Raw genomic sequence first — 26,517 nt, forward strand, 5'->3', positions numbered from 1 at the left:
GCGCAGAATCTGGGGGCGTCGAACGCGTAGCCATCTTGGTGTTTTGGGTGTTGTTGGAGGGTATTATATCTGTGATAATCGGCGGGCTCTGGAGCGCTGTGCGTTCGTCTGGAGTGCAGTTTATGATTTGAGAGGTCCCTCCTCACCGTGAGATATTTATTCCAGCTGATTTCAGCCTCATTGTTCACTCGTCGTCAGTGGGGCAGAGGAGTCAGCGGCTTAGGATGGCCAATAAAGATGACGAATACGATTATCTTTTCAAAGGTAAGCCCATTTTTCGTACTAGTCACTGATGTTAGTTAAATTCAGTGCCTAATTTGCTCCTATTGCCTGTGCTTTCAAATTGCTACTTACGTTTTTAGCCCTGTTTGCCGGATTTCCCAGCGGTCGGTAACTGGGTGAGGCTTCCGTAGGCTTAATTTCGCGGACCAAATTTTATTTCGTTCGTTTGTGTGGTAGTTTTATGTGCAGACATGTTGTCCGAACTTCGGCCACTTCACTGTCGAACGTTTTTGTTGTGAAATTTTTTTTAACTTTGTCATTGCCTTGTTTTAGTGGGGCGGACAGGAGGCAATGACGTTTGTAGTCGGCAGTCTGTTTGACAATGTCGAAGCTTCTTTCAATCATTGAAGCGTATTATTGATCAGACACAACACTGGTCACACCTTGTTCTTGCATTAGTTTGAAGCTTAACTTGCCTAAGCACTTAGCCTGCTCCGGTTGCGATTATGTGCAACGCCTACTTGTTCATAAGCCTAGTTCAGGCATCTCGCATTTGACGTTGTATGCGTGTCGAGGTTCCGAGTGTTGATGTCATCCTGAGCGGAAGATGACTGTACGGTACGTGTAGCCGTGGGCAGCATTTTTTTCCGGACTTGCACATAACGCGCTTGTGAAACACTGCGCCAGTACTGTCGACCGGGAAACCACAGTTTCCCCCTGTGCTCATTCAAGGACGCGAGTCAAGGAAAACAGTCGGTACGTTTGTCGGTTTCGTCCGGTGTCTAGACAGTAGGACGCGATGGCAGGGTTTGTATCTGCTGCCGCATCTCTGCGTTACCGCCCACCGCGTTTTTCGAGTCTCCTAATGCTGTAAGGCTGTAGTTTGGGGGGGCAGTGCCGCCGGTGTTTCGACCGGCAAATATGCTTAGTGCCCATAAGCTGAGTTAAAGCCAAAAAGTGGTGCGGCCTAGGGTTTGAGGGCTACACTCCCCCAGCAGTACTTGAATTCCAGCTGTATCGCCGAAGATAACAGGTGAAACGTCAGCGCTGCGCTCTTGTCATATTGCGTGCCTTGGCTATCTACTGGCATTCATTAACACGGTCAGGCTGTTTGATAAAGACCGGTTGGCCCGAAAAAGGGCTGTGAATCGGATTGTGGTATTAACTTGCCGGCTCACCTCTTGCTAATGTAATAAAGGATGATACATCAGTTGAAATAATTGCTGCGTTGTTCATTCCATCGGAATACGGTAGGCTCGAAAAATAGCTGTGATTCGGATTAAGATATTAAACTTGCCTGCTCGCCCCTTGTGTGTAATATAGGATGGTACATCAGTTGAAATGATTGCTGTGATGTTTATTCCTACGGAATGTCTGGAATTTGATTTCTTCTTTTTAAATTTGTGCAGCAATGTCAAATGCTGTGCTTTATGTGGTAATCCATGGCGTGTGATTCATATCCTGCACAGCTGCGTCAGTAATCATTCTGTGGGCGTTCTCTTCAAAATGCCTGTCCACATAAATGATGCAGTTTTTTGTGTGTTTAGGTGTTGCTGAAGCACATTGAAAAGTAATTTTGGTTTTATTAGGCAGTGGTTTGGCCTTTGTGGCTTTTGGCAATCCATGTATAAGAAAACCTTACTTCTTACTGTGTATAGTCTGTCTAAAATATACAGACCAAGAGTTTACTTTTAAGCTATATAGTGGAGCTCTTTAGCACCTCTGTAAGTCCCAAGCTCTAAAGGAGTGAGGACAAGATTTTCTCACCTTTGAGAGATTTTGAACACTAGCGACCCTGCATGCCCCTGAAGCAAGCCCTGTGGGCTGTATATTTTTTTGAATGTGTACTTGGCCTGCAGAAATAACTAGTGTGAAATGTAGTTTTACATGCATAGTTATTCAGCAGGGAGTGAATGTGCTATCTTTGGATAGTCAGTCCAAAGTTAATATAGGCCGTGGAATAACACCAGATGAAGAATCTTACATTGTGCTCATGGCAAGGCACTGTTGCTAGTTTTACTGTTGTGCTGAATATGAGCTGCAACGTACAAGCACTCAGTTCTCAAAGCAGTGTGAGCGCAGCGGGGCTGGAAATTGATGCTGTTAGCCGTCAGTGCGAAGTGCTCTGAATGTTTGTGCAACTGCGGTGCTCTGTGTGAAGGTGTATTTATTTACTGAAAAGAGGTAACCTCGGTTGGTTCAATTCTGATGCGTTGCAAGTGATATAAAGTCCGATAGTACATCGCTGATGGGGCGGACCTAATTTCTTGTATCGCACAATTTCTTGCTCAACAGGGAGCTTCAAGTCAAATCCTGCAAACTGGTTTTTGAAGGCAGAGTTTCTGGCATTTTGAAGGTGCTTGTGCCATGTGTGTTTAGAATGTAGTAGTGAAGCGGGTACTAGTAAAAAGCGTTCATTGCTTGGTTGTTGTCTTTGCAGTGGTCCTGATAGGAGATTCTGGTGTTGGCAAGAGCAACCTTCTTTCAAGGTTCACACGAAATGAGTTCAACTTGGAGAGCAAGAGCACCATTGGTGTGGAGTTTGCCACCCGCTCGATCCAGGTGGACAACAAGACAGTCAAAGCTCAGATCTGGGACACAGCAGGACAGGAACGCTACCGCGCCATAACCAGCGCGTAAGCATTTCACTATCTGGTATCTGTGTGATGTAGACTAAAAGTTGCTAAATGTTTTGCGAAGTGGTTGCAAAAGAAAAGGAAGTTCATGTTCTGGTGTAATTGTTGGTAATTATAGTCTCCCTCTGTGAAGCAGAATTTCTGATTTCAGCCAAAAGGTGCGTTTTCAATTCTTATTCTGTAATGGTTGAACTACTGCTTCATTGTTAATGCCATCTGTTACATATCTTGTGTGTCACGAATGTTTCAGAGAAAACATCAGCGTACGTGTACACGATGCTGCAGACCAGACGCGTGCGTCGCATTACTCGCAAAATATGGAATAGTCGGTCTGCTTTCATGTAGTAGCATGTCCTGAATTTTGCCTTGTGCGTCCCAGAAGGGGACCCTGCAACAAGCACACTGCCATGGGCAACTGAGCATGCCAAAATATTAATTCGAAACTAACAACTCTAATGGGCTGTGAGAACAAAATCCGTGCAGAGGTTGTACTAATTGCCATTGTCAGATAGCACAAATGTGCTTACGTGCCATACGTAAAAAATGGGCGTTACCAGAGCCCAAGCATAGCCTCGCTGGACAGCTAAGACGCTGCCTAAACGGGGAAAAGCCTGGAAGTAATTGCCAAAGAGCGAGTCATTGAATTGCAAAGAGTATGAATTTGTCACTGGAGGAGTTGGCATGTAAACCTTTATGCATCAGAATGTCTGGTTATTAGAGAAACTCATTAACAAATCCTTTTGGTGAGGTTCCATTTATAATTGGGGAAAAACGACCCTGGACTTTCAATTCGTGCAGTTTTGTGACGCCAACCAATTTATGAATTGTATTGCTACTGGTGAAAGGGTAACACTGCCATGGGGGCAACTATTTGAAATTAAACCTTGTTGCCTTACGTACCTCCACATAAAAGACAAGGCGGGGCCATTAATTTTAAAGAGGCTCTAAAACACCTTCCGAGGAAAGCACATCAACTCGTTCAATCGCTGCACTGTGTTGCCATGAAAACCTGAGTCAAATAATACACTTCTACACGCTGCAGAGGAGCCACAATCACGCGTGAAAGTTGGCGAGCCCTTCCCTGCAACTTTTTCATGCTCTCACCCTCCTCCGTCGCTCGCATCTACGTATACATGTTGAGAGGTGGCTACTGGTCAGATTATCTTCAAGACGTTAGGCCAAGGCCGCGGCCAATAAGCCGTATAGCTCCCACGGGTCAAGAATCTCTCCCCCGGAGGAGGGGCTGGCGGCATGCAAAAGTGACGACCTTTCAGCATGCAAAAGTGACGAGAGAAGAGGGATTTTAAAGTGCGAATATGCGGAAATTCGAATTTTGACTACAGATAACTCAGCTTCTACAAAGCGCATTAGAAAATTCCTTGTGTGACGGTATTCGTGAAGAGGCGTGCTTTAACATCCCAGCCATGCTGGAGCTTTATTAGAGCCCCTTTAAAGAAATGTGGGTTAAGAAAATGTCTTTCTGCATTTCGCTTAAAAAAAAACAGTAGGTTGGGCTAGTTGTATGGCAGTATTAATTTTTTTTCAGTGATACCAGTTCAAAAGGAATGGGACAATTTGAGATTATAGGACTATAGGATTATAGGATTTTGCTTTACTTTTCATCAGTTATAAACTTCTGCATGTCATTAACACCTTGTCGTTTATACACCTTCATTTACATGTTTCCCCTCTAATTCCAAGTGCTATGATTTCTACCTCCATGGCAGCCTTTACTGTCAAGCAATATCTTTTTTTTTTTGGTCTTCACGGAGCAGCGGGGAGTTGGGGAGAATTTTGATAGCCTGCCGGCAGTTTTTCATTGTAGGCGCAGTTTGAATACGCTTGCCCCCTTATGGCAGTGAAGTGCAGCAATCACAGGCACTCGTTGCTCCTGACATTGTTGGGTGAAGTGGAATGGTGTCTGCCTGTTGATAAGTCGCATGGCAGTGTGCATGCCTCTTGCTTGCACTGTGTTAAGGCTGCAGGCATGGAGGAATGGCCATCTTGCTCATTGCACATGCAGTGTGTTCTGGTCAGGCACTGTTCAGTTTATAATTTTATAATATAATGTGTTGCAAAGAATTGAACTTGCATTTGTGAAAGTTCAGTTTATAATTTTATAATATAATGTGTTGCAAAGAATTGAACTTGCATTTGTGAAAGGGCAACTCTGGAGGATTTTCTACAATTTTGAATTGGCGATCGCATTATATTTCTTGGACCTCCCTCTCTTGTTTGAGGTAAATGTTTTCTCAAAATACTAATGAGCAAAATATTAGGGATATAGCAGCAAAAACCAGGAAACAAACTGGGTTTTGACCAGCAAATGACATCACTCAATGGGTTGGCAGTTCCTAACTTCACATTCACACCCCGATTGGAGGCCACGAAACGGGGAATTTTAAATTACTTAGCACATCAACAAAATGCAGCCCAGCTGTGAAGTTTGGCACGAAAGATGAGTGAAATACATTGAAAATAGGAGAAACACCAGAAGACCCCTTCTGCACACTTTTTTTTTTTCCATTTTCTCTTTGAGATTGATTAGGGGTGTGCAAATATCCTTAATCTTTGAATATCGGATTCTAATATCCTCTGTTTTAATTGGCTGAGCTGGTGAAATAGTACACATTCAAAATTATTCAAATCTAATATACTTTGAAATTTTCTAATAGTTTTCGAAGACTAGCCAGGTTCCAGTTGGGTGCGCAGTAGTTTTCTTCAACGGCTGTTTTGAAAACGGGGCTCCCCTCTGCCTCCACACAGCATGCTGCCATGACTGGTCTGTGTACGCAGCGCTGCAATGTGGTCCATATGACCTCCAGGATTGGACACCGCTGTAGGGTTCAGCCAGTTTCATCGAGCCTCACTTTCATGTCCGCATTCAGGGGCCTCAGCTTATAAAATAACTTATCCCTCACCTCATCTGGTGTATTGCACTAGTTTACTCGCAGCCATAAATCTGTAACAGGTATTGACTTGACTGTCACAGAGTTAATACGTTGACTTGTTCTGCATCCCCCTACTGGAAATCACTGTTGCGTCTTTCGACAGCTACTGCTTGAATGAACTCCATAAGTCATAGCATGAGGCATTTCCTTTTGTACGAATATTCACACAAGCATCGAATAATCATGAATATTCAATTCATATTCAATTTGGTTCCGAAGCTAGACTATTCATATTCAGTTCAGTTTCAAAAGGTACTGTTCGCACACCTCTAAAGATGATACCAAAGTAGTCATTTAGTACCATGCTGCCATGTGTTGCCAAACCAAAAAATGCTTTGGACTAGCCCTACTCACCTTAAACTGGACACAGTGCCAGAGAATGCACAAGCTGGACTAGTCGTGAGCAAAGAATGAGTTGGTTTATGTTGGGCCTGGCTCGTCAAGTCTGCTAGGTGGGTTAGCGCTTGAAGGTAGACGTCATGGCTGGTGTAAGATTTTTGTGCCATTTGCGCTAGGAAAATGCAAGTCACGGGAATAGTAGCAGCACCAGTGGTGGCAAGCGGCCTTGTAACAAATTTGTCCTGTGTCTGGTGGAAATTGTTGTGTAATGTGCACTGATGCTTTTTGTAGAGGGCAATTTTTCATGCGAGTGCCAACATTCTGAGAAGACATAGAGGGTACGTGGGGGGTAACTGGTGTTGCCTGTGTTGGTGGCGCGAGGCGTGTGGCGTTTAAGTTCATCCTAAAGCGATCAGTACATGGATTTTACAGGAATATGTTATAATTATCACATTTGTGTGCAGGCAGTGGGTGTTAGGCAATAGGGGACACCTTACCAGTAATCTTAGCAAGTGTCTTGGGTAATGTGCAGTCTGAGGTCGGTGCTAAGTAATTTGTAGGAAATGTAGAGGCTTGTGAAAGATTAGTATTGTCTGGTAGGTGCAAAAGCCAGCCTTTGGTTTACCTGATTTTAGTTAACTACAAGGAAGCAAATCCCCAGAGGCTGTACTTTGTGACATAAATCATAAATGCAACAAGTGGTGGGGAAGCAAGGGACCAATAATCAGTCATGAGCATGGTTGCTGTGGATGCGGTACCACTGTTCCCCAACCTATACTGCTGCCACATCTAGTCCGGCAATGTCAAAGGGACCATGCTCCTACTGAAAATGCTTGTCAGGCTTGTCAAACTCGTTGTTGTGCTCATTTATTGCCACTGGCGCCTGTTCAGCGATGCAGCATGGGCATGGGTCACTTGTGCAAGTGAAATCATGGGCTTGACATCAGTCTTCACGGCCTGCGTCACCAGGAACAGTGACTGACTGAGGACCAGATGAAACGAAACGGTGCAAACTAAGCCCTCAAAGAGCGATAACTTATTGTTCGCGGTCTGCGAATGTGTTCCGCAGTGTTGCTTCGTAAGACGAAAAGCGCGAAAAAAATCACACGGACGCAAGAAAGACTAAGGACAAGCGCTTTGGTCTTGCAATGCATTACCAACTATCCTGCACCCCACCTTACTAAGCTGATGCTTCCTATGGTCTGTGCATTGTATGTGTGAGAAAGCTTTTGTTACTGCTACGAGAATGTAAGATGCTGTGTGGCCTGATGCATTGCTTTGCTGGTGCAGGTACTACCGGGGAGCTGTGGGTGCACTGCTGGTGTACGACATAGCAAAGCACCTGACCTACGAGAATGTTGAGCGCTGGCTCAAGGAGCTGAAGGACCATGCTGACCAGAACATAGTCATCATGCTGGTGGGCAACAAGAATGACCTCCGACATCTCCGGGCTGTGCCCACTGACGAGGGCAAAGGCCTTCGCTGGTCAGTTTGGGGCTGTGCACACTTGGAGTGTGCTCTGCCTTCGTTGCTTCTCTGCCACCATAAGATTTTTTTTTTTTTGCATTGAATTAGAGATTTGCTTTCTCTGAGTATTTTCCACCTTTTAGTTGCACTGGGCTTGATGTGCGAGTAGAGCCCTTGGTCTTCTTGCACCCTGAGGTGATTACTCAGAAATCGGGCTGAACCTAATTTCTACCGAAATGCGCATCTTAAAAGAAAATGCACTTTCTCTGTGTACTAAGCTGCAGGCACTGCACTGAAACTAGCGGATGTCATTTACTTTGAGTTAGTTGATAAATCTCTTACAATAATTGTTGTCCATGGCGTGGTTTAATAATGTTCAGTAAGTATGTCTTGGAATTAAGTATCTAGAACGTGCTCATTGATGAGATGTTTTATTGGCATCATTGCATCAAGTGCTACCCAAACTGATGTTCTGTTTGCTCGAAGACTTTGCATTTCAAAGGGCCTCTGAGATGTTGAATGTTTTGACAGTGAACAAAGGCAGAAATGCATAGCAAAGATATGTAAATGCTGTCCTTGAGTATGGTAATGTATGTGACAAAAGAGCTGTAATTTGTTTATTTACAAGATACGGCAGACACTATGTCCAAGCAGGCGGGCGTACAAGTTAGCAAAATCGCAAAGAAGCAACATTTAAAGAAAAGGGCACAAATAGTACTTGTTGACCATACCTCACGACGCAGTGGTATAGTTATCTGATTGCAATCAATTATTGTGCTTGGAAAAAACACTTTTGTCTGTTCCAAAAAAAGGGGGGGGGGGGGGGGGGGGTGAATATCTGATGGACAGCAGTGTGTGCAAGCTGCGGTTTCTAGGCTGCCAATAAAGGTATTGAGCAGAAAGCTTTACATTCCAAGCAGTACCATGCATGGTAACATATTTGTACGGGGAAAAGATAGCCTGAAAAAACTTGGAAGAATAATTAGTTTTTGTCGAATATAAAACTCCTTGCCTTCTTAACTGTACAGGGGGTTTGCATTGAAGAATGCAAACTTTTTATGCAAGGGCCCCGACAGCTATAGACCACAGATTTTTAAGGTTTGTTTACCTGCCCATGCTTTATTCAAGCATACGTGTAAATACTAAATGAGTATTTACCTAGCATGTTCTAATTAACTTCCTAATCTGTACTGAATAAAATGAAGCACCCTTGCTGATATTTTGATGCATACATTAATATCCCAGAGCGCAGCATTTCTGTACCTTTGCTAGACCTGCATGCCTTAACTCATATGCTATTAAAAAAAAAATCATCTCACTGGCCATTTCATACAGTCAAGTTTTTTAGCAGGGTGTTGTTAGTGTAGGTGGTGTTTAATACAGTGATGACAATAAGACCGTGTTTTGTGGGGTTTAACGTCCTAAAGCAACTCGGACTATGAGAGATGCCGCAGTGGCGGGCTCCGGATAATTTCGACCGCCTGGGGGTCAGCAGCAGAGCACCATAACCACGGAGCAACAACTGCAGCTCGATAAGACTTCATACTGGCACCTGCATTCTGGTGGCTTCCTTCTAACAGGAAGTTCTCAAATCTATCCTGATGCTAAACCAAGGGGGGGAGCCCAAGGCAATCACAACCGGGCTAGAGGAGGTCGCTCGAGGTTGCGCCACTGCCGTTATACCGTTAGGCCTTGGAAGCACCTCCTCTTCCTGTATTTTTTCTGTTCTGCCTGCCTGCCAGCTAAGAAACTGATTGTACGCCTCTTGTTGCCAGTGCTCTTCGCCATCCTAGCTCCCGATGCGTAACAGCGTGGGGTGATCGGCACGCACTGTTCGCCTCGTGTTTTTTTGTTTTTTTGCTGTGTTCTATTGTTTTTTGCTGCTTTTAAGCATGACCTGTGGTAGTACCACGGGGTGTGCTACTACAAAAGTGAAAGCTGCGGAGACTGCTGGGTTTGCCACATAAAGGCACTGATGGCGCTAGAGCACAGTGTTGTCAACTACGATCGCTCGTTGCAATTGTAGACGTTTCTCTTATGTCAGTTGATGCTTTATCATCGTGACACTTTCACTGAGTTTGGCCAAATTTCAAGTAACTCTGTTCTAGCTAACAGATTGTCGGCATGTCGGGGTCAATCACCACAACGGAATTCATAAATACATGCTCTTCAGAAACGTTTGGGTAATTAGAAACCTTGTAATGTCGAGGAATTCGTTGCATGGAGGTTCTAACTATGATAAATATGTTATTTGTACGAGGTTTAACTATTATTTGTGCGAGGCATAAGTCATTCGGTCATAAAAAAACGTATATTCGTTAGAGGTTTTTATTGCCAGTTTTAGTTTTCTACAAACCTACTTCACTTTTCTACGTAATCGCTGTTCACTTGTAAGCACTTCTCAAAATCCCTTGGCATAGAAGTTCGCTGCTTGGGAACTAAACCAGTTGACAATGGCTGTCTTGAGTTGCTCATCATCCTGGAATCGTTTCCACCAAGAGACTCTTTCAAGTGAATAAAGAGGAAGCAGTCACTTGGTGCAAGTTTGGTGCTTTAGGAAGGGTGATGAAGAAATTCCCAACCAAAATCTTAAATCTCCTTGGTTTGGGCAGCAGTGCGAACATGCGTGATATCATGGATGAGAACTATTCCGGGCAACAATTTCTTGCGCCGCCGATTTTTGATTGCGCTGCTGTTTGATGAGCATTTTGCAGTACGCGGCAGCTGTAACTTTTGTCCCTTGTTACAAATTCTACTTCCATTGCTAATGACTCAACTTGTTGGCTTCATGCAACCTGGGCTCGATCTGCACAGACAATGGATCTCTCATCCTTGCACCATGTCATTATCCCGTTCGCTGTTCACTGAAGTATTTTTAATGAATTTTGCTTTTTTCATGTTGCCCCATCATTGTCCATGAGAAGGGTTATCTAGTAATTGCAGGTTTTTTTCCCCCGGTTGCATGTTTTTGGAGAATGGCGAAATATGGCCAAAAAATCAGTTTTGAGAAAAATGCATTTTCGAAATGTTTTTACCTTCATGCACCTGCACTCAAAATGTTAACGCTGAATTCGATCGGGAAATACGGCAAAATCGACTTTCAAAACATCACGGGAGCCACGAAATGCCCCGAAACGGGCAAAATTTGTTCGAACTTCCCGCGCGTGCCGCGGGCAAACCATCTGGTCGATCGGCGCCATCTTGGGCTCATTTTGAAGCTTGTTTCTTTGTGCGCATTTTGCTGCATTTCAAAATGGCGTCGGTCAATAAGAACCGCAGTAGCCGGTTTTCTGAAGGCCTTTTCTTGGCTGCTAATTGGCTGGAGAGCGCATGCGCGAGGCGAGCCTCTCGTTTGAGGCCTACCATTGGCCGACGCGACCGGCGCGCCGTTTTTTTTTTTTTTCCCCCGCCGTCGTGGTTTCTGTTTCTCGCGTTTGGCCAAGTCTTTTTTTTGCGTAGTGCTCGCTTAGTGAAGTTTCTCGAGATCTTTTTTGCGGTTTCTTTTTCCTACACCGCATACTTTTTCAGTACAAAGTAACTGATGCCGGGAGATGTAAGTTTCAGGAAGATTAGGCGTAGTACGTACGGGAGAAAGCATCGCCTGCTCAACGCGAAGCGCGGTTCGACGTTCGATCGTGCCACAGCGAGCGTCGCCTGCCTCATTGTGTGCCCTACGTTCGACCGTGCCGGATGAGGATTGTTCGAAGTCACAGCGAGCGTCGCCTGCTTCGTCGCTTGTGCGATGTTCGACCGTGCCGGATGAGGATTGTTTGAAGTTACAGCAAGCGTCGCCTGCTTCGTTGCCTGTGCGATGTTCGACCGTGCCGGATGAGGATTGTTTGAAGTTACAGCAAGCGTCGCCTGCTTCGTTGCCTGTGCGATGTTCGACCGTGCCGGATGAGGATTGCTCGAAGTTACAGCGAGCGTCGCCTGCTTCGTCACCTGTGCGATGTTCGACCGTGCCGGATGAGGATTGCTCGAAGTTACAGCGAGCGTCGCCTGCTTCGCCACCTGTGCCGTCGCCTGCTTCGTCACCTGTGCGATGTTCGACCGTGCCGGATGAGGAGCTCAAAGTTACAGCGAGCGTCTGCTTCGTCGCCTGTGCGATGTTCGACCGTGCCGGATGAGGATTGTTCGAAGTTACAGTGAGCGTCGCCTGCTTCGTGCGATGTTCGACCGTGCCGGATGGGGATTGTTCGGACCTCGGCTAGCGTCGCCCGACCCAACGCCTGATCAATTTGCTCCAGAATCCAGGCCTGGTCCCAGCATGTTTTGTCGACACAACATGGAGTTTTACACAGCGGAGGAGATTGCCGCGCGCACGGAACACGCAGACATGGTCAAGCCTGGCACGGGTGCAAAGTCGGCAACGCAGCCTCAGCTTTTCTCAGTTTCATGTGTTTAGTCGATCTGCTCAGCCTTATGCAGGATTTTGATAACTTCATTTTGTCTCTCGAGAATAACATTGGTACCATTTTCTTCAGAGAGAAATAAGGTACCTGATGACATTCTTACTTTTTTTTTAGGCCGCATATAAATAGCAATCTGCAGTTAGCTTAACGTGTTGCAGTGTCAAATACTGCGACCTTTTACTCTCGACTCAATATATCAGGATGACATGCCTTTAGAGAAAAACGAAGAATGTCATCGGGTATGGGAACTCTCCGGCTATTATTCATGCAATTAAAAGCAACAAAACTGAGAAAGTTCATTAAAACTGCGTGAGAAATTACCTAATTATGCTCCAGACTTTGTAAGATAACTTTGATCTAAGGCGATCAGCTCAATTATGATTATTTTTGGAATCTGAAGAAAAAAACGTGCCTGGGTGCAAAATGTTATCACATTCTGGCCGTAAATAAAAAAGTTAGTTTTCAAGACCCTCGTCCCCCCGTACTCAGGCTGTGCCACGAACCCTTTAGCCTAGGGATTTCTCAGCATCAGATATGGGGAAACCCCACAAGTTTTTTTTTTAACAAGGCTGAGGAACCTTCGCTTTCTTGGTTTCTGTATCTTACTACCTAAAGACCATGCACAAAAAGAGCACATGGAAGCACAGCACTCTTCCGTGAAAATGCCCAAATTGAGTTTTAATACCTGGTTATATATTAAAACCATGTGCTGTAGGCACTTACTGTATGATTAGTCCTGAAAAACATTCTGAGGGCAGTTCAGTCTGCTTATGTGGAGAAATGTGAAAGCTTGGAACTTTCTAGACCAAGGTTTTTTTTCCATGACTGCAGTTCGCGATCAATTTTTTAATTATTTTTAATTTCTTTTTTCCATTTTTTAAATGTTTCGTTTCTTACTATATTTTACTTTTCACGTCCAGGTGCTAATGTTGACGTTCGTGGCTATCATGTTGTCGAAGTGTAATTAACTGCAGTCGAACCCTGCAATAACGAAACTGCTGGGGAAGAAAAACTTTTTTGTTCTCGCGAAAATGGACAAATAAGCACACCCATTACTTTCCAGAAACAAAATTTAATGAAAGAAGTCTCTTATTTGCCTCTGCTTCACATTGCTGTGCAGGAGCTTCACGACTTGGGCTTTGTAGCTTGATAAGTTATGCATAGCTTCATCGTCGTCGTGGTCGCCGAGGAAAGTCCGGATAACATCAAACGTGTCAGGCACGTCATGCGAGCTTACTTGCCTTCCTTGTGCTTCGTTTTTACCATCCTCGTTGTCACTCTCATTTCTTTTGCGCACACTGTCGATAATAGCATCGTCGCTGAATTCCTCGTGCACGATCAAGTCGGTGTCCGCACACAAAAAGCCATCCAATTCAACAGCGTATGGCGCCATCGCATCGACACTGCAAAGCGCGTCCCATGCTTTGGTTAGTGGCTGTAGATTGTCGCCGCTTGCAGGAAGGAACACCCGCTTTCGGTTCTCCCAAGGCGTGCTGACCAGCTGCGAAACCGGCGTGCTTGAAGCAGTTCCAAACAAGGGTGGCCGAAGTAGCAAACCACACCCTGGCAAGCATCTCCAGCGCCATGAAAAGATCAATTTCCATCGGTCGCTTCATTTCGATGTTTAACAACGTCCATCGGACGAGTCTTCCCTGGCATGCTGACTTGACCCACTTAATAACCCCTTGGTCAAGAGGTTGAATAACGGATGTGTTCGGAGGAAAAAAAAATCAAGCGGATGCTCGTCAGGACAATGTCTTCGATGTGGTGGGCACTGCAGTTATCCAAAAAAAAAGGCTTCCAGCCAGCTGGAGAATATTGCACACGTCATCCAAGCTTTCTGGTTAGCAGTGTACTCGACCGGAAGCCTTCGGTTACCTTTAAAGCACCGTAGCGTCTTGCTTCGACTGATCACGAGGAGGGGGCGCTTGTCGGATCCGTCCTTGTTCGAGCACAAAAGAATGGTCACCCGCTTTTTGCTCAGCTTGCTGGCATGCAATTTTTACCCCTTCAGATCGAGCGTTTTCGATGGCAACATTTCATAGAAAAGGCCAGTTTCATCCGCATTATAAATTTCGGAGGGCTCGTGTTCATCCATTATGCTTTCGCAACTTTCCTGCATCCAGGATGATGCTGCTTCAGCGTCGATGCTCGTGGACTCCCCCAACAACACCTTGGTGACGATGCAGTGCCGTGCTTTAAATCGGCTTAGCCATCTGGCGCTCGCATTAAAGTTGTCGTGCCCCAGAATGCACATGAAGTCAATTGTCTTCTGCTGCAGAAAGCTTCCAGACAAAGGCATCTTGTTCGCTCTCCTGTCGAGGAACAACTGGAATATGGCTTTGTCAACGTCTTCATAGACCGGCGTTGCCACCGTCTTGTTCTGCGCGCACGCCGTTCTGAAGTGCCGCCGTGATGCTTTTTTTGGATTTCAGAATCGTAGAAAGTGAGCTGCACAGGTTACTGAATTCCTCTGCAATGTCAGACTTCTTTCTGCCTTTTGTAGCTTCTGTGATGGTTAGACTTTTCCTGCAGCATCAGCAGCAGCGTCAAGCTCTTTTTAACAGGAGGCGGCATATTTCCGACGGCCAAACAAAAAACACTGGACACAAGCAAGTCACGGACAGATTCGGCATACACGAGGCGGATGGAGGGATAGTGTGGCTGGCTTGTACAAGGCATGGTAGCGAAAAGAAAAAGAAGGGTTCGTTTTTCTGCGTAGTTCCCAACGGATGGGCTAGCAAAAAGCTGCTTTCAGTGAGCAAAAAAAAAAAAAAAATCTCGTTGCAACAATGGCCGCGCCGGTGCTTGTTGGCAGAAATGAGCGGCCCCGACTTGTCGGATAAGTGTGCTGCTGCAGTTTTGCCACTTCTCTGTTTCCAACTGGCTGATGTGCCGAAAAAATGTTGCAGATCACAACGACAAACTTTTGTTAATGCGAGACTACTTTTTAAAAACTCTTTGCTGTTGAGAGGGGGCAAATGCATTGAACTCTATGGAAGTTTTCCGGGGGCGCCAGAATTTTTCGTTGGCGCAAGAATTTCATTATTGAGGGGTTCGACTGTAGTTACAATTCATGAACCAAATGTTTCCCACAGCAAGATCTAATCATGCACTAACACAATCAAATTTTTGCACATTTATCTTCCCAGAACGACGTAATTGTGCGGAGAAAGTTTTGCTAACTAGAAACTCGGGACATAAACACTGGGCTATTGGGATGTCAACATGTAATTTTCGTGTTTAACTAATTATAATTCATCAACCAAATTTTTCTCTCAGCAATATCTTGTCGCGCACTAACACAATCGTGCAGCGAAGCTCTGTTGATGTCTGGCTGTTGTGATGTCGAAGTGTAATTTTATGTTTAACTAATTACACCACACCAACCAAATTTTTCCCACAGCGAGTTCTCATCACACACTGTCTAACGCATCCAAACTTTTGCACATTTATCTTCACAGAACGTAGTCGTGCGGAGAAAATTTTGCTGTCACGAAACTTGGGCCATCGCCATCTAATGCTTTCACATTAATAAATTGAGTGCAGGAAAGGAAGGGATTGGGCTACCTGTGTATATTCGGCAGTCAGGGAGCCAGAAAAAGCACCTTTAGGAATGCTACGGCTCCTCTGAACCCAGTCTCCAAGAACCTCCGCTTTGGTCATACGTTTTGTGCGCTGTTTATAGTTGGTTTCTCCGCTGCAAAAGTGAAAAAAATTGCCCACTTGGAATCCAGTATTGCCCGGGAAATTTTCAGCGCAGTGCATACTTTATTGTCTCAGTTTGTTGATTCATGGAGATTTAAACAAGCCTTGTTTAATTTGGCCCCCATTGATTCGGAAATCGGCTTAATTGAACTGCCGGCTCGGAGCCGGCTGATGCCCAGTAAGTTTATGGCGTCGGGACGCTTGCTAATTCGGACGTCAAGGGTCTCGTCTTGTTCTCATGAATTTGAACAGCTCAGGCCACGACGGTGGCTCAGTGGTAATGGTGCTCAGCTGCTGACCCGGAAGATGCAGGTTTGACCCTGGCCGCGGCGGTTGCATTTAGATGGAGGCAAAATGCTAGACGCCCTTGTACTGTGCAAAGTCTGTGCATGTTAAGAACCCCAGGTGGTCAAAATTATTTGAAGCCCTCCACTACAGTGTCCAATAGCCTGAACACTGTCGAATAGCCAGAGTCGTTTTGAGACTTGAAACCCTTAAAACCAAAGCCGGATTGAACAGGCTTCTGAAGAAGAGAGGCAGTGTCCAGGCATGACCAGCACGGCCAGAGATTGTCAAGATAGCCCTACTCAAAACCTGAATTCCATGCTTCATAATCTCTCGCTCACCTCTGACATGCGTGCGACAACAGACGTGATGACGAACGGGTGGCGCCGTATTCGAGAACTCTGGCTGCACCGTAGTGGAGGGTCAGAGTCGTATTGGAACGTGGAACCTCGTAAAACCAGAACCAAACCGAACAGGCTCCCGAAGGGGGGCTGCATCTAGGTATGACCAGTGCAGCAAGAGATTGCCAACATAATCCTACTCAAAACCTTAATTCAATGCTGCATAACTGTTCGCAGACCTCAGACACTCGACGGCAGGCGTGACGATGACGAACAGGCAGCCCCGTATTCGAGAACACTCCAACCACTTAGCTTCGGTTTTGCTTTTCTGATCTCACTTCGTGCCAAACTGCACCGACTGTGTCTCGATCAGTCAGTATCAGCCAGCTAGCATCAGCAGAGTACTGTTTCGGATGCTTATTGGCACGTCGCTGGTGTTCTCTCCCCCCCATTTTTTTTTTTCTCACCACTTCGGTGCAGTTTCTTTTGCTTGCGTCCACGTGGTTTTGTTCTTCCAGTGCACTCATTTGCCGTCAGCTGCTCGTGCAGTGAAGCCTCTTCACACACGACGGTGCCGCTTATGATGGGTGTGATGTGGTAGCAGTGGAGCTTCACAACATCTGTGAAGGATACGAGAGGCCCTTACAATTTCGCAGCGGTTCTGCTTCGATGCTCCTGACAGTATGCACACAATGAATTGATGGAAATGTGGAAGAGCAGTCATTGCCCTGCTATTCTAGTCTTCATTGGGCAGCGATTCCCCAGTCTTTCACCTAAGAAATTTACCGCGATGCAACTGGTTCACTTCTTTTATTATTTTTGGGGACATTCTTAATTCGTACTTCCAAATAATTTCAACATTTTTCTGGTCTCTTGAAGTTTTTTGCACTTGATACGAAATGCGTAACGGCATGGCATACCCAAGTTTCCCAACTTTTTTTACATCATTGTTGACCATACCCACTCTGGGCATATAATCGCCATGCTGGTGTGTTCTGGTTTCCTTCAGAATTTGTTCTGGCAAAATAATTTTCTTGAACTTTTCGGGATAAAAATATGCTTTGCCCTGCATTTGTGAAATGTCTGCGTATAAGAAATGGGATAAAATCTGGTTTAACTAAAAAATAATGGACCCTAGATATCATTGTAGAAATTTATGCCCAAGAAATCTGATAACATGAAAGAACTTGAATAATGTAGGCTGAGTCACTTGTTAACTTTGGCTTTATGAGTAGCTTGTTTTTTTAGTGCAGTAATGAAATTAAATGCTCAGAAGCTGCATTATGGAGCCCAAAGTTACTACATTCTCAGGTTTGCTTAGCACTGCATTGTTTTCTTGGAGCTGTAGTCAAGAGTGCATAAGCGCACCAGAACATCTGGAGGAGTCTGTGGGTGGACTTTTTCTCTTGCCTTACCTGAGCACACGACGAACACTAGATTGCTGTTGCAGTGTGAAAATGGCACATATTAAGATCTCGTTCCTTGGCAAGGATCTTGAAATGGACTTCTTTTTGTTCTATTTTGGTTCTGGACTAGTTCTGTGTTTTAGCCCATATCGCTTCAGAAGTTTTGTATAGAGTGTGCATTTATCGAAGTGGTCAGTTTTAGCCAAAGCTTAACTGAACAATTTAGTTTTCTTGTATCACTTTCTCCAACCTTGCTCTGTTTTCTCTTCTGCCAGAGAAAAACAAGCTGTCCTTTATCGAGACATCTGCGTTAGACTCCACGAATGTAGAAGCAGCGTTTCATCAAATATTAACAGGTGAGCTGGTTATAATTTGACCATTTTTAACTTTTTTCTCCCACCTTGTTTTTTGGTCTAGTGCGTTTTTGTTTTTTCTCTAGTGCTGTGAAGGGACACTGAGGACAATTAAAATTGGCCTGTATTGATAGATTACTATGTTCACATTGCACAGAGAATTTAGTTGAAATTGGATAAAAGCTGAAGAAGTTGATCTCGGGTATTGCTGCTACTGGCTGTTTTTGCAAGCAGACTGCAGTGACACTTGTTGTACATCAATCTCCAGGGCTAGGCTTCGTTCCCAATCACTTTTCATCATTGCTGCACAAGCATCGACAGGCAGGAAAAAGTTTTTTTTTAATTAAATTTTCTTGAATGCATCTTTTGCTACTCGGCAAGCGTGAGCAGAAGGAGCTGTTGCATGTTTTTACCAAGAACAAAAATTGGATGGAGTTGTTCTGAGGGCACAGATTGTACTTTACTTTGGCATCAGACAAAAGAGAAGAGGTTTTTTGCAATACAGTATAATGCAGCTGAACTTGTGCTGAACTGAAATTGTGAATTGCATCTTGTGCCCATTTGGGACTCCTAGCACTTGGAACTGAAAATTTGTAAATTTTTCTTAATAAAGCGACGCAATTGAGAAGTGCGAAACATTGTGAGATTCTGAAAAGTAAGGTACTTTTGTCCACCCCATCTTATGGGGTAGCTGGCGTTCCACGCACCGGTTGTCGTATGGGGAAACCAACCTAGTCGACATTGCATCGTAGCTGAACAGTTCGAGCTTTTGTTGTCACATCTACAGGAGAATCTTTGTGGTACAAACGCTGTTGATGCAGTGGCTGAGTAAAATTCTTAGAGGAGTGCATTGTGTATAATGTGCAGAATTTTGGGTGTTCAGAACACTTCTCTCGTGCCACTAAAGGTGATGCGAACGCGCAATCCTCGGCCACACCCTTGAACACTAAGCGCTGCTCGCACATCACGCGTGTCGCGACCACCTGTTGCGCTGTGAGCAGTCAGCGGCGGTGCGCAGCCCATACATCACTGAAGTCTGGAGCGTGCGAGTAAGCACGGCCCACACATTGCTGGTCACGCAGTAAGCACAGCGATTAGTGAGTGGACTCGCAGCCATAAATAAATCCCGTCAGCCGTAACTGACCTGCGTGAATGCATTTCCTGTACTTCTCTCTACATGTGGATTTTGTTTTTGGGTGACAACGAATTTCAAATACACATATTTTTTGTACTTCGGTGATACGAATCTCACGGGGTTGTGACAGATATGTATAATCCGAAATTTTCTATCTAAAGGAATAAAATTCTTATTCAGAAGCATAGAAAATGCATTCACGCAGTTCTGTTTACGGCTTCCGTGCGGCCACAGAATGCTATTTGCGGAGCCTACAGCGAGAGTCGATCACAATGTCAGCGATGTGCAGGCCATGCATCGTTGCTCATTGCTCTTGTGCTTACCTCACGATTAGCGATACCGACGTCGCCGATGTGAGAGCTGCGCACCGCCGCTCCGGGGTGCATTCCACGCAATTAACGATCATTGCGGCTTTGGTGGTGCACGGGCAGCGCTTTGTTTGTGTTCAAGAGTGCGGGTGCAGCTCATGTGTTCGTATCATCAGAAGTGGCTCAGGAGAGAGAAGAGGGTGGCGCTTCGGTCGGAGAAAGTGGAGGACCTAAGCTTTGAAGTGAGACTGGTCTAGTTGTGGACGCAGGTCACGCTCCGCGCAGAGGTATCTACTGCCCTCTCGCCAAGAAAAAAAAAAATGGGCCAGTAGGGTTATGCAATCAAGTTTTGTGTGAAACTGGGTAAAAACGGGGCGGAGATGCTTGAAATGCTTTGGAAAGCCTACGGTGACGGCGCGATGAAATAAAGCATGTGGCACAAGAAGTTCTGGGAAGGTCTGGAGTCTGTCAACGACGACGACCGCTCGGGAGGCTCGTCGACATCCTAAACAGATGACTGTGCGAAAAGTGCGTCAAAGTCTTGGACATGGACTGGCGATTAAGTGTTCGAATGATTGCGGAGGAGTGTGGAATATCAAAAACTATCATTCATCACATTTTAACGAAGGATCTTCAAATGAGGAACGTCAGTCCTGACCAGTGAGATGGAGGAAGAGTGTTTGTTGAAGTGCCAGGAATTGCATGAACGCTGCGAAATGAACCCAGAATTTTTTGACAGAGTAGTCTCGGGGAATAGACGTGGATTTTTGAGTATGATCCCGAATCAAAGCTTCAGAGCAGCGAGTGGCACACCATGGAGTCTGCTCGCCCGAAAAAAGCAAGGATGAGAAAATTGCGAATCAAAGCACTGCTCATTGTTTTTTTTTTTTATAGAAAAGGTGTGGTTCACAGTGAATTCGTGCCACAGGGACAAACAGTCAATGAGGAGTTTTACTGTGAAGTGCTCAAACGGTCGCAATCAGGGTTCAATGCGTCCAAAAAGAAATTCGTGACAGTTGGACCTTGCACCATGGCAGCGCGTCAAGCCACACCGTGCTCATTATCTCACACTTGCTGGCCAAAATGGGTGCGGCAACGCTGCCCCAGCCACCATACAGCCCCGACCTGCACCACCGGACTTTTTTTTTTTTTTTCCCCAAGGATCAAAAGCGCCCTGAAAGGAACTCGGTATGGGACGCTGTAGGCAGTAAAAGTAGCTGTGACGACCTCACTGAAGGAGGTTCCCGTTGACTGCTTCCAGGGCGCCTTCAATGATTGGGTATTGGCAACGGTGCATCAAAGCAGGGGGAGAATGAAAAGTTCTGAAAAGATTGTAAACTGATAATGAATATTTATAAAAAATTTCGGGAAATTTTGGGACAGACCTTGTATATTACTGTCTGGTCAGAGACTGGATGGAGAAATGCTTATTTCTGTCTGCAGATAGTCATAGCTAAAATTCCTCGAGGATAATGCTCAGCCTGTCAAAGCAGAGATGATCTCTATTCTCAAGAATAAAAGTATCGATAAATTACTTATTGTACCGCATATCCTAAGTAATGATGTAAATGAGCGCATTTTAGCCTTTAAGGCTGTGCTTGCTTGTGTCAGTGCAGTCAACAAATGGGAGCTGTCACCTTTGTATAGGCCTTTCCATCGTGTGAGGGACATGCCTCTTGTCTGGTCTGTTGCTAGCCAGTTTTTCTGCTGCTTCCACTGTGCTAGTGTCGGGTGCACATAACAGTTGAACCAACAGTGTGGGGATTCTCAGGTAGCTCTTATTGGAAATGGCTACCGTATTTACTCGAATGTAACGCGAGTTTTTTTTACCGAAAGTAGAAAGGAAATGTCACCCCCCGCGTTACAATCAAATACTGGGTTTAGAAACGCCATGAAGAGCACCAAACACACACTATTAAAATCATTTCATGTGTCAAACGTGTGCGTTGATTGTACTCGTCATTCGAAATCACGCACTCCAACTCGCCGGTCAACCAGTACGCGAACCACAGGTCACAACTACTAGGACAAAGCGACAACCTAATCGCAAACGCAAAAAAAAAAACCCGACGCCAGTGAGAACAAGCCAACAAGAGTCGACGCCAGCTAGAGTCACTGGCGCGATGAGAGGACGCCACCTCTTGACGAATGCTCGCAACCTGTAGCGAGGTTGTGTGGCCTCTGTGTCCGCAAAATGAAACGGCCATCTCGGAGGCACCGAGCGCTCATAATCGTCGCCAAGACGCCAGCAAAGGAGCGAGCGATTCCACTGCCATCTGTCTGTTAATCCTTGCAACTAATGCAAAAATGTGGCCACGTGACTAACAGGCAGCAGGGCATGGAGCAGCACGCTTTGTTCGCTCTTTCTCGTGTTTGGTGCCAGTGCGTGTAGTTGTGCGTTCCATGCTTCGAGTCCTAGGCCTGTCCCCATCAAACGGTCGAGTTGTCTTCAAGCGGAATGGCATGCTCACGCACTCAGTATACAGCTGGCTTCAAGCGCAACGCTTTTGTTTGCTGAGAAAATGAGATATTCAGCAGCTGCAAGACGTCTGGACATCAACGAATCGACGGTCAGGGGATGGAGGAAACATCGCGAGGAATTGTTTAACTGCAACAGCCTGCGAAAAGGCTCGCCTTGCAGAGTTCATTATTAGCGAGTAACGTTCCAGACTACTTGGAGTAAACAATGAAATACTTCAGTGCTAAGCACAGGAGCTTGCGCGGGACACGGGTTTGACCCAAAACCAGTTTAAGGCATCAGGAGGCTGGGTGCAGAGGTTTATATGAAGGGCCGGGTTCTCCCTTCGACGCACTACTCCTATTTCCCAGAAGCTGCCCGAGGACTTCGAATCAATACTTCGAGACTTCCAGCGCTATGTCATCGATCTTCGTCGCTCTACCAACATGCCACTTGGACATATCAGTGATGCCGACCAGACCCCCGTGTATCTGGACATGCCTATATCCAGAACAGTGCACAAGTCTGGTGAGCATGAAGTTCCCCTTAGAAGCACAGGCAACGAAAAAAATCGATTATCGTTATGCTGGCATGTTTGGCTGACGTCCGCAAGCTCCCTCCATTCATTTTTCGCCGGAAGACGATCCCGAAGGAAACTTTCCCGAGAGACGTTATCGTGCGCTGTCACGAAACAGGTTGGATGGACTCGAATCTTGTCATAGATTGGATTCAAAGCGTGTGGGACCGAAGGCCAGGCGCATTGCTGTATCCGGAAGCAATATTGGTTCTGGACTCTTTCCGAGGTCACCTGACACCCGGCGTCAAACAAAAGCTACAGCGCGACCGAACGCTTCTCGTTTTTATACCGGCATGACCTCCATTCTCCATCCTCTGGACGTTAACACCACCTGCAGGTAGGCTGAAATGCCCAAGTGGGTCTACCGTTGCCCACTGGGTTTCAGCAGCCTGGTGTGGGCTGCCTCATGGTTTGGGCTACCGCGCATTTAAGAAATGCTCAATTTCAAAAACTCAAGACGGAAGCGAGGACGACCTGCTGTGGGAGGCAGCTAGTGACAAAGAAGAGTCAAACTGTGATGATGACGGTGACGGCGACAACTGCCGTGAGGATGAGGGTGTATAGGAATGCCTGTTTGGCTTGTATTTCAATAAAGTTGTCTTTGACCCTCAGAACTGTGCGATGTCGGTTCCTCGCGTCACGTTCGGGTTCTTTCGGTTTTTCTGTCGCACGCCCGAAGTCTACCCTCGCGTTATAATCGTAGTTTTTTTTTTCCACTTTTCACACCCGAAAAGTCAACCCTCTTGTTACAATCGTGGTCGCGTTACATTCGAGTAAATACGGTATATGCGCTTTGTCAAACCCAATGGAATAGATATGCTGTTGTCGCTAGGTGGGGTCTTTAGAGCGTTATTTCTGCTCCGGTGGCAGTTGCCATTAATGCTCATCTTGAGATGTGTTCTCTACGTTTGTGGCCTTTGTTGTGTTCATGGTCCACACTGCAGTATAGGTTTGTGCGCTTTCTTCTTTCGAAGAGAATGATGAGTCCGGTTGGAATGCTTACACTTTTTGTAGCAAAAGAACCAGCTGCTGCTGTATGCATCATTCCTTGTTTAAATTGTAGAAAACTAATACATGACCTTGGACTGCTTGCCAGCCAGCTCTACTGGTTGAAATGTTGCTTAGAGTTCCTCCCAAAGGGCATCTATACTGACATGTCTCCTTAGTTGTACTAGTGTTGTGATGCCCTGCTCTTTGGCTTTCTGCCTTTGTGCATAAATTTCTTTTGGCTTCACCTTTCCTCTCCTCCTTGTGCAGACATCTACCACATTGTGTCACAAAAGCAAATACGGAGCGAAGGGGACAACGACCCGTCTCCGTCTCGAGACAACATCCCCATCACGATTGCCCCCACGGACCCAACAGACAACCGCAAGAAGTCATGTGCCTGCCAGCAGTAGCACGCTAGGCACTGACGAGCAGCACCAACACTTGGCTGCGCCGGGCCCTTGTAAAGTAGGAGGGACAAGAGAGAAAAAAAATGAGGAGGCACAAGAGCGCTCCTGCACTGTGGCCTTTTTCTTTTTCCACTTTTGTTCTTTCCGAAAAAAAAGTACAGTCGTTCTCCAGCCCCCCAGATATGCCCCAGACTTTTTTTTCTTTAAGTGGCCTTCCTGGAATTGGTGGCTTTTTTTTATGGATTACCCTGCTACCACCATTTTTTTTTTCTCTTTAGGAATGGCTTTATTGGTAGCATTGCTACATTTGGCGCCAGTGTTGCTCTGTTTAGGCATCCTCAGTGTTGAACTGAAGCAGCATTGCTTGTGAACTGTGCTACAATGGGAGCGGAGCGTGTTGGTGCATTCAAGTCACCTGCTCAGTACGACCCTTCAGTCGCGTAAAGGGAACTGTCAGATCGTCTAGTGAAGGTACAAGCTAATATTTTTCTTTTGATGACCAGTCTTTTCTTTTTGTGGCATTTTTTTTATTCTCGCCATTCCTGATGCTGCTGTATGCTGTGAGAATAAAGAGGACATTTGTTTATTTAACCGCTGCGCTTCTGTCAAGACAGTTGTGCTGGTGGGCACACTACTCGTCTAGTGACTAGTGTGTTCAGGGGCTTGCGTTCAACTTTTATTCCTTGCTACCTTTAAGAAGAAACTCAAATGCGAGGCATGGTTGAACTCGGGTGCATTTTTCTGAATTTACATGGTGGCATTGCCATCTGCTTCCCCCTTTCTCCTCCCCCTTCTCTTAGTGCTGAAATGATTCAAAGTGCCAGGTTCTTTTTTTTCCCCACAGATGCGCTGTTAATGTCCTAAACTGCGCATTAACCCCAGCAGTCCTCCTGCTGGGTGGGTGGTTGCGTCAGTCTTTTGCTGGAGGCTGCCTGCTTGGGCTGTCTGTTCCCTTGGAGTTTTGTTTTTACTTCTTGGTTGTCCTAGGTGTTCTGTATTCAGCCGTCGCTGCGAAAGAGAAAAGCGTTTGTGAAATGATCAATTTGTATTTCTATGATTGTACAATGGATGACGTCGTTGGTTGCATGGACGATTTCTTGGATGCCATATGAGAGCGTGCGAGAGCGAGGAACTGCTATGCATCTGCGGTGCACCAGCACTGGCCGCCCCGGCCAACGTCCCGTGTTTTGTGCTCAGCCGTGTAAGCGAGTGCCGTGGCAGTAAGTGCTGGTGCTCCTAGAGGCCCTGTCATCCCGTGTATATATATATAATTACCAATAAAATCCCCCGATGTCTTCGCTTACAGAGCTGCTGCTTTGGTCCTTTTTATTTTTTTTACTGCGGACGCTGTCATCTGTGGGCATTTTGGATGTCCCTTAGGCCTCACGGCTGCATGCTTGCTTTGGCCCTTAGTAGTGTGCTTTGTGGAATCTTCCTTTGGATCTGAGGGAAAAAAAAACTTGTTGGGAGGCTGTTTCGGTGTTAGTAACCTATTCAGGTGATAACTCTCATACTGGGGCCCATTTGGTGCATGATCTGCGATATATGACTGTCTTATTGCTCAGTTTCCTTTAGATCACCCTGCTCTGCACATGCTTGCATGTGCTCTGCACTAAGCTAGTAAACTTAAGCTGGTAAATGGGGCTCCTGCAGTTCACTGGAACTGAAATCGGACAAATGGTGTTTTGGGGGGTCTCTATCCTACTTCTGTTTAGCACAGTTCGTGATCTGTAGCCAAATAACAGCAGTTGAGGTATTTCCATACTGTTTTCCTTGGCTGTCTCTCGAAGCCTAATTGACCAAGGTGTGACTTTTCCTGCAAGAGGGGAGCACGTGTGAATTCGGGAACGTTAATACAACTGCAGCTTGTTAGGGACTTATTGTTATGGTGCATGAAGATCCGCTGCCGTTCTTGCAGGTTGCTGAAAAAGTTTGGTGTTGTGGGCCACTCCAAAGCAACTGCTGTTTATTCTTGGACTTTTGTCAGAGGAAGTTTGCACTGTATGTGTTCCTGCTTTTCACTGCCACTTCACATTTGAGCGAGAACCATACTTCTGACACGCACACGCTTTCTCCGAAAGGAACTGGTAGATCCAGGTTTCATAACCTGTACCGATACCATAAACATCTATATTTGCTTGCCAAATCTGCAGTAAATTTGCAATTTTCCTGCCATTTAGCTATACAATATGTAGTGTTCAAGTGAAAGGGTCTAGATTGTTTTCTCGTTTTTATTCCAGGTATGCAAGCTGACTGTAACCAAGGTTTTAAAAAACGTAGGAACTCTGTTAAAAGACGTGTGTGCTCAACCCAGTGAAGCCAACAGATTTATTGAGTCATCTGACTTAGTCTGTAGTATTTTTTCATTCTCCAAACTTTTTAGTAAAGACTAATTCGCAGACTTTTAATTATTGGCTTCAGGAACGAATTGCATTTCTTAATACAGTGTGTGGGGATAGTCTTGGAAAAACAGCTGACTGAAATGTTTGCACCAAGCTACCGTTTATGCTGCGTGAAGTTTT

General features: G+C 45.5%; 1 protein-coding gene across 1 annotated transcript; it reads left to right on the forward strand.

Moving 5' to 3' along the window:
• LOC144093553 (ras-related protein Rab-11A-like) lies at positions 1–25,302 on the forward strand. Its single transcript, XM_077627083.1, is given in 6 exon segments — positions 1–264; positions 2,663–2,858; positions 7,439–7,616; positions 7,618–7,633; positions 18,043–18,123; positions 23,856–25,302. Coding segments are annotated over 6 exon segments (654 nt in total). The 5' UTR covers positions 1–224; the 3' UTR covers positions 23,999–25,302.
• Positions 25,303–26,517: the final 1,215 nt, after the last annotated feature.

Source organism: Amblyomma americanum, chromosome 6 (genome assembly GCF_052857255.1).
Source record: "Amblyomma americanum isolate KBUSLIRL-KWMA chromosome 6, ASM5285725v1, whole genome shotgun sequence".
NCBI lineage: Eukaryota > Metazoa > Arthropoda > Arachnida > Ixodida > Ixodidae > Amblyomma > Amblyomma americanum.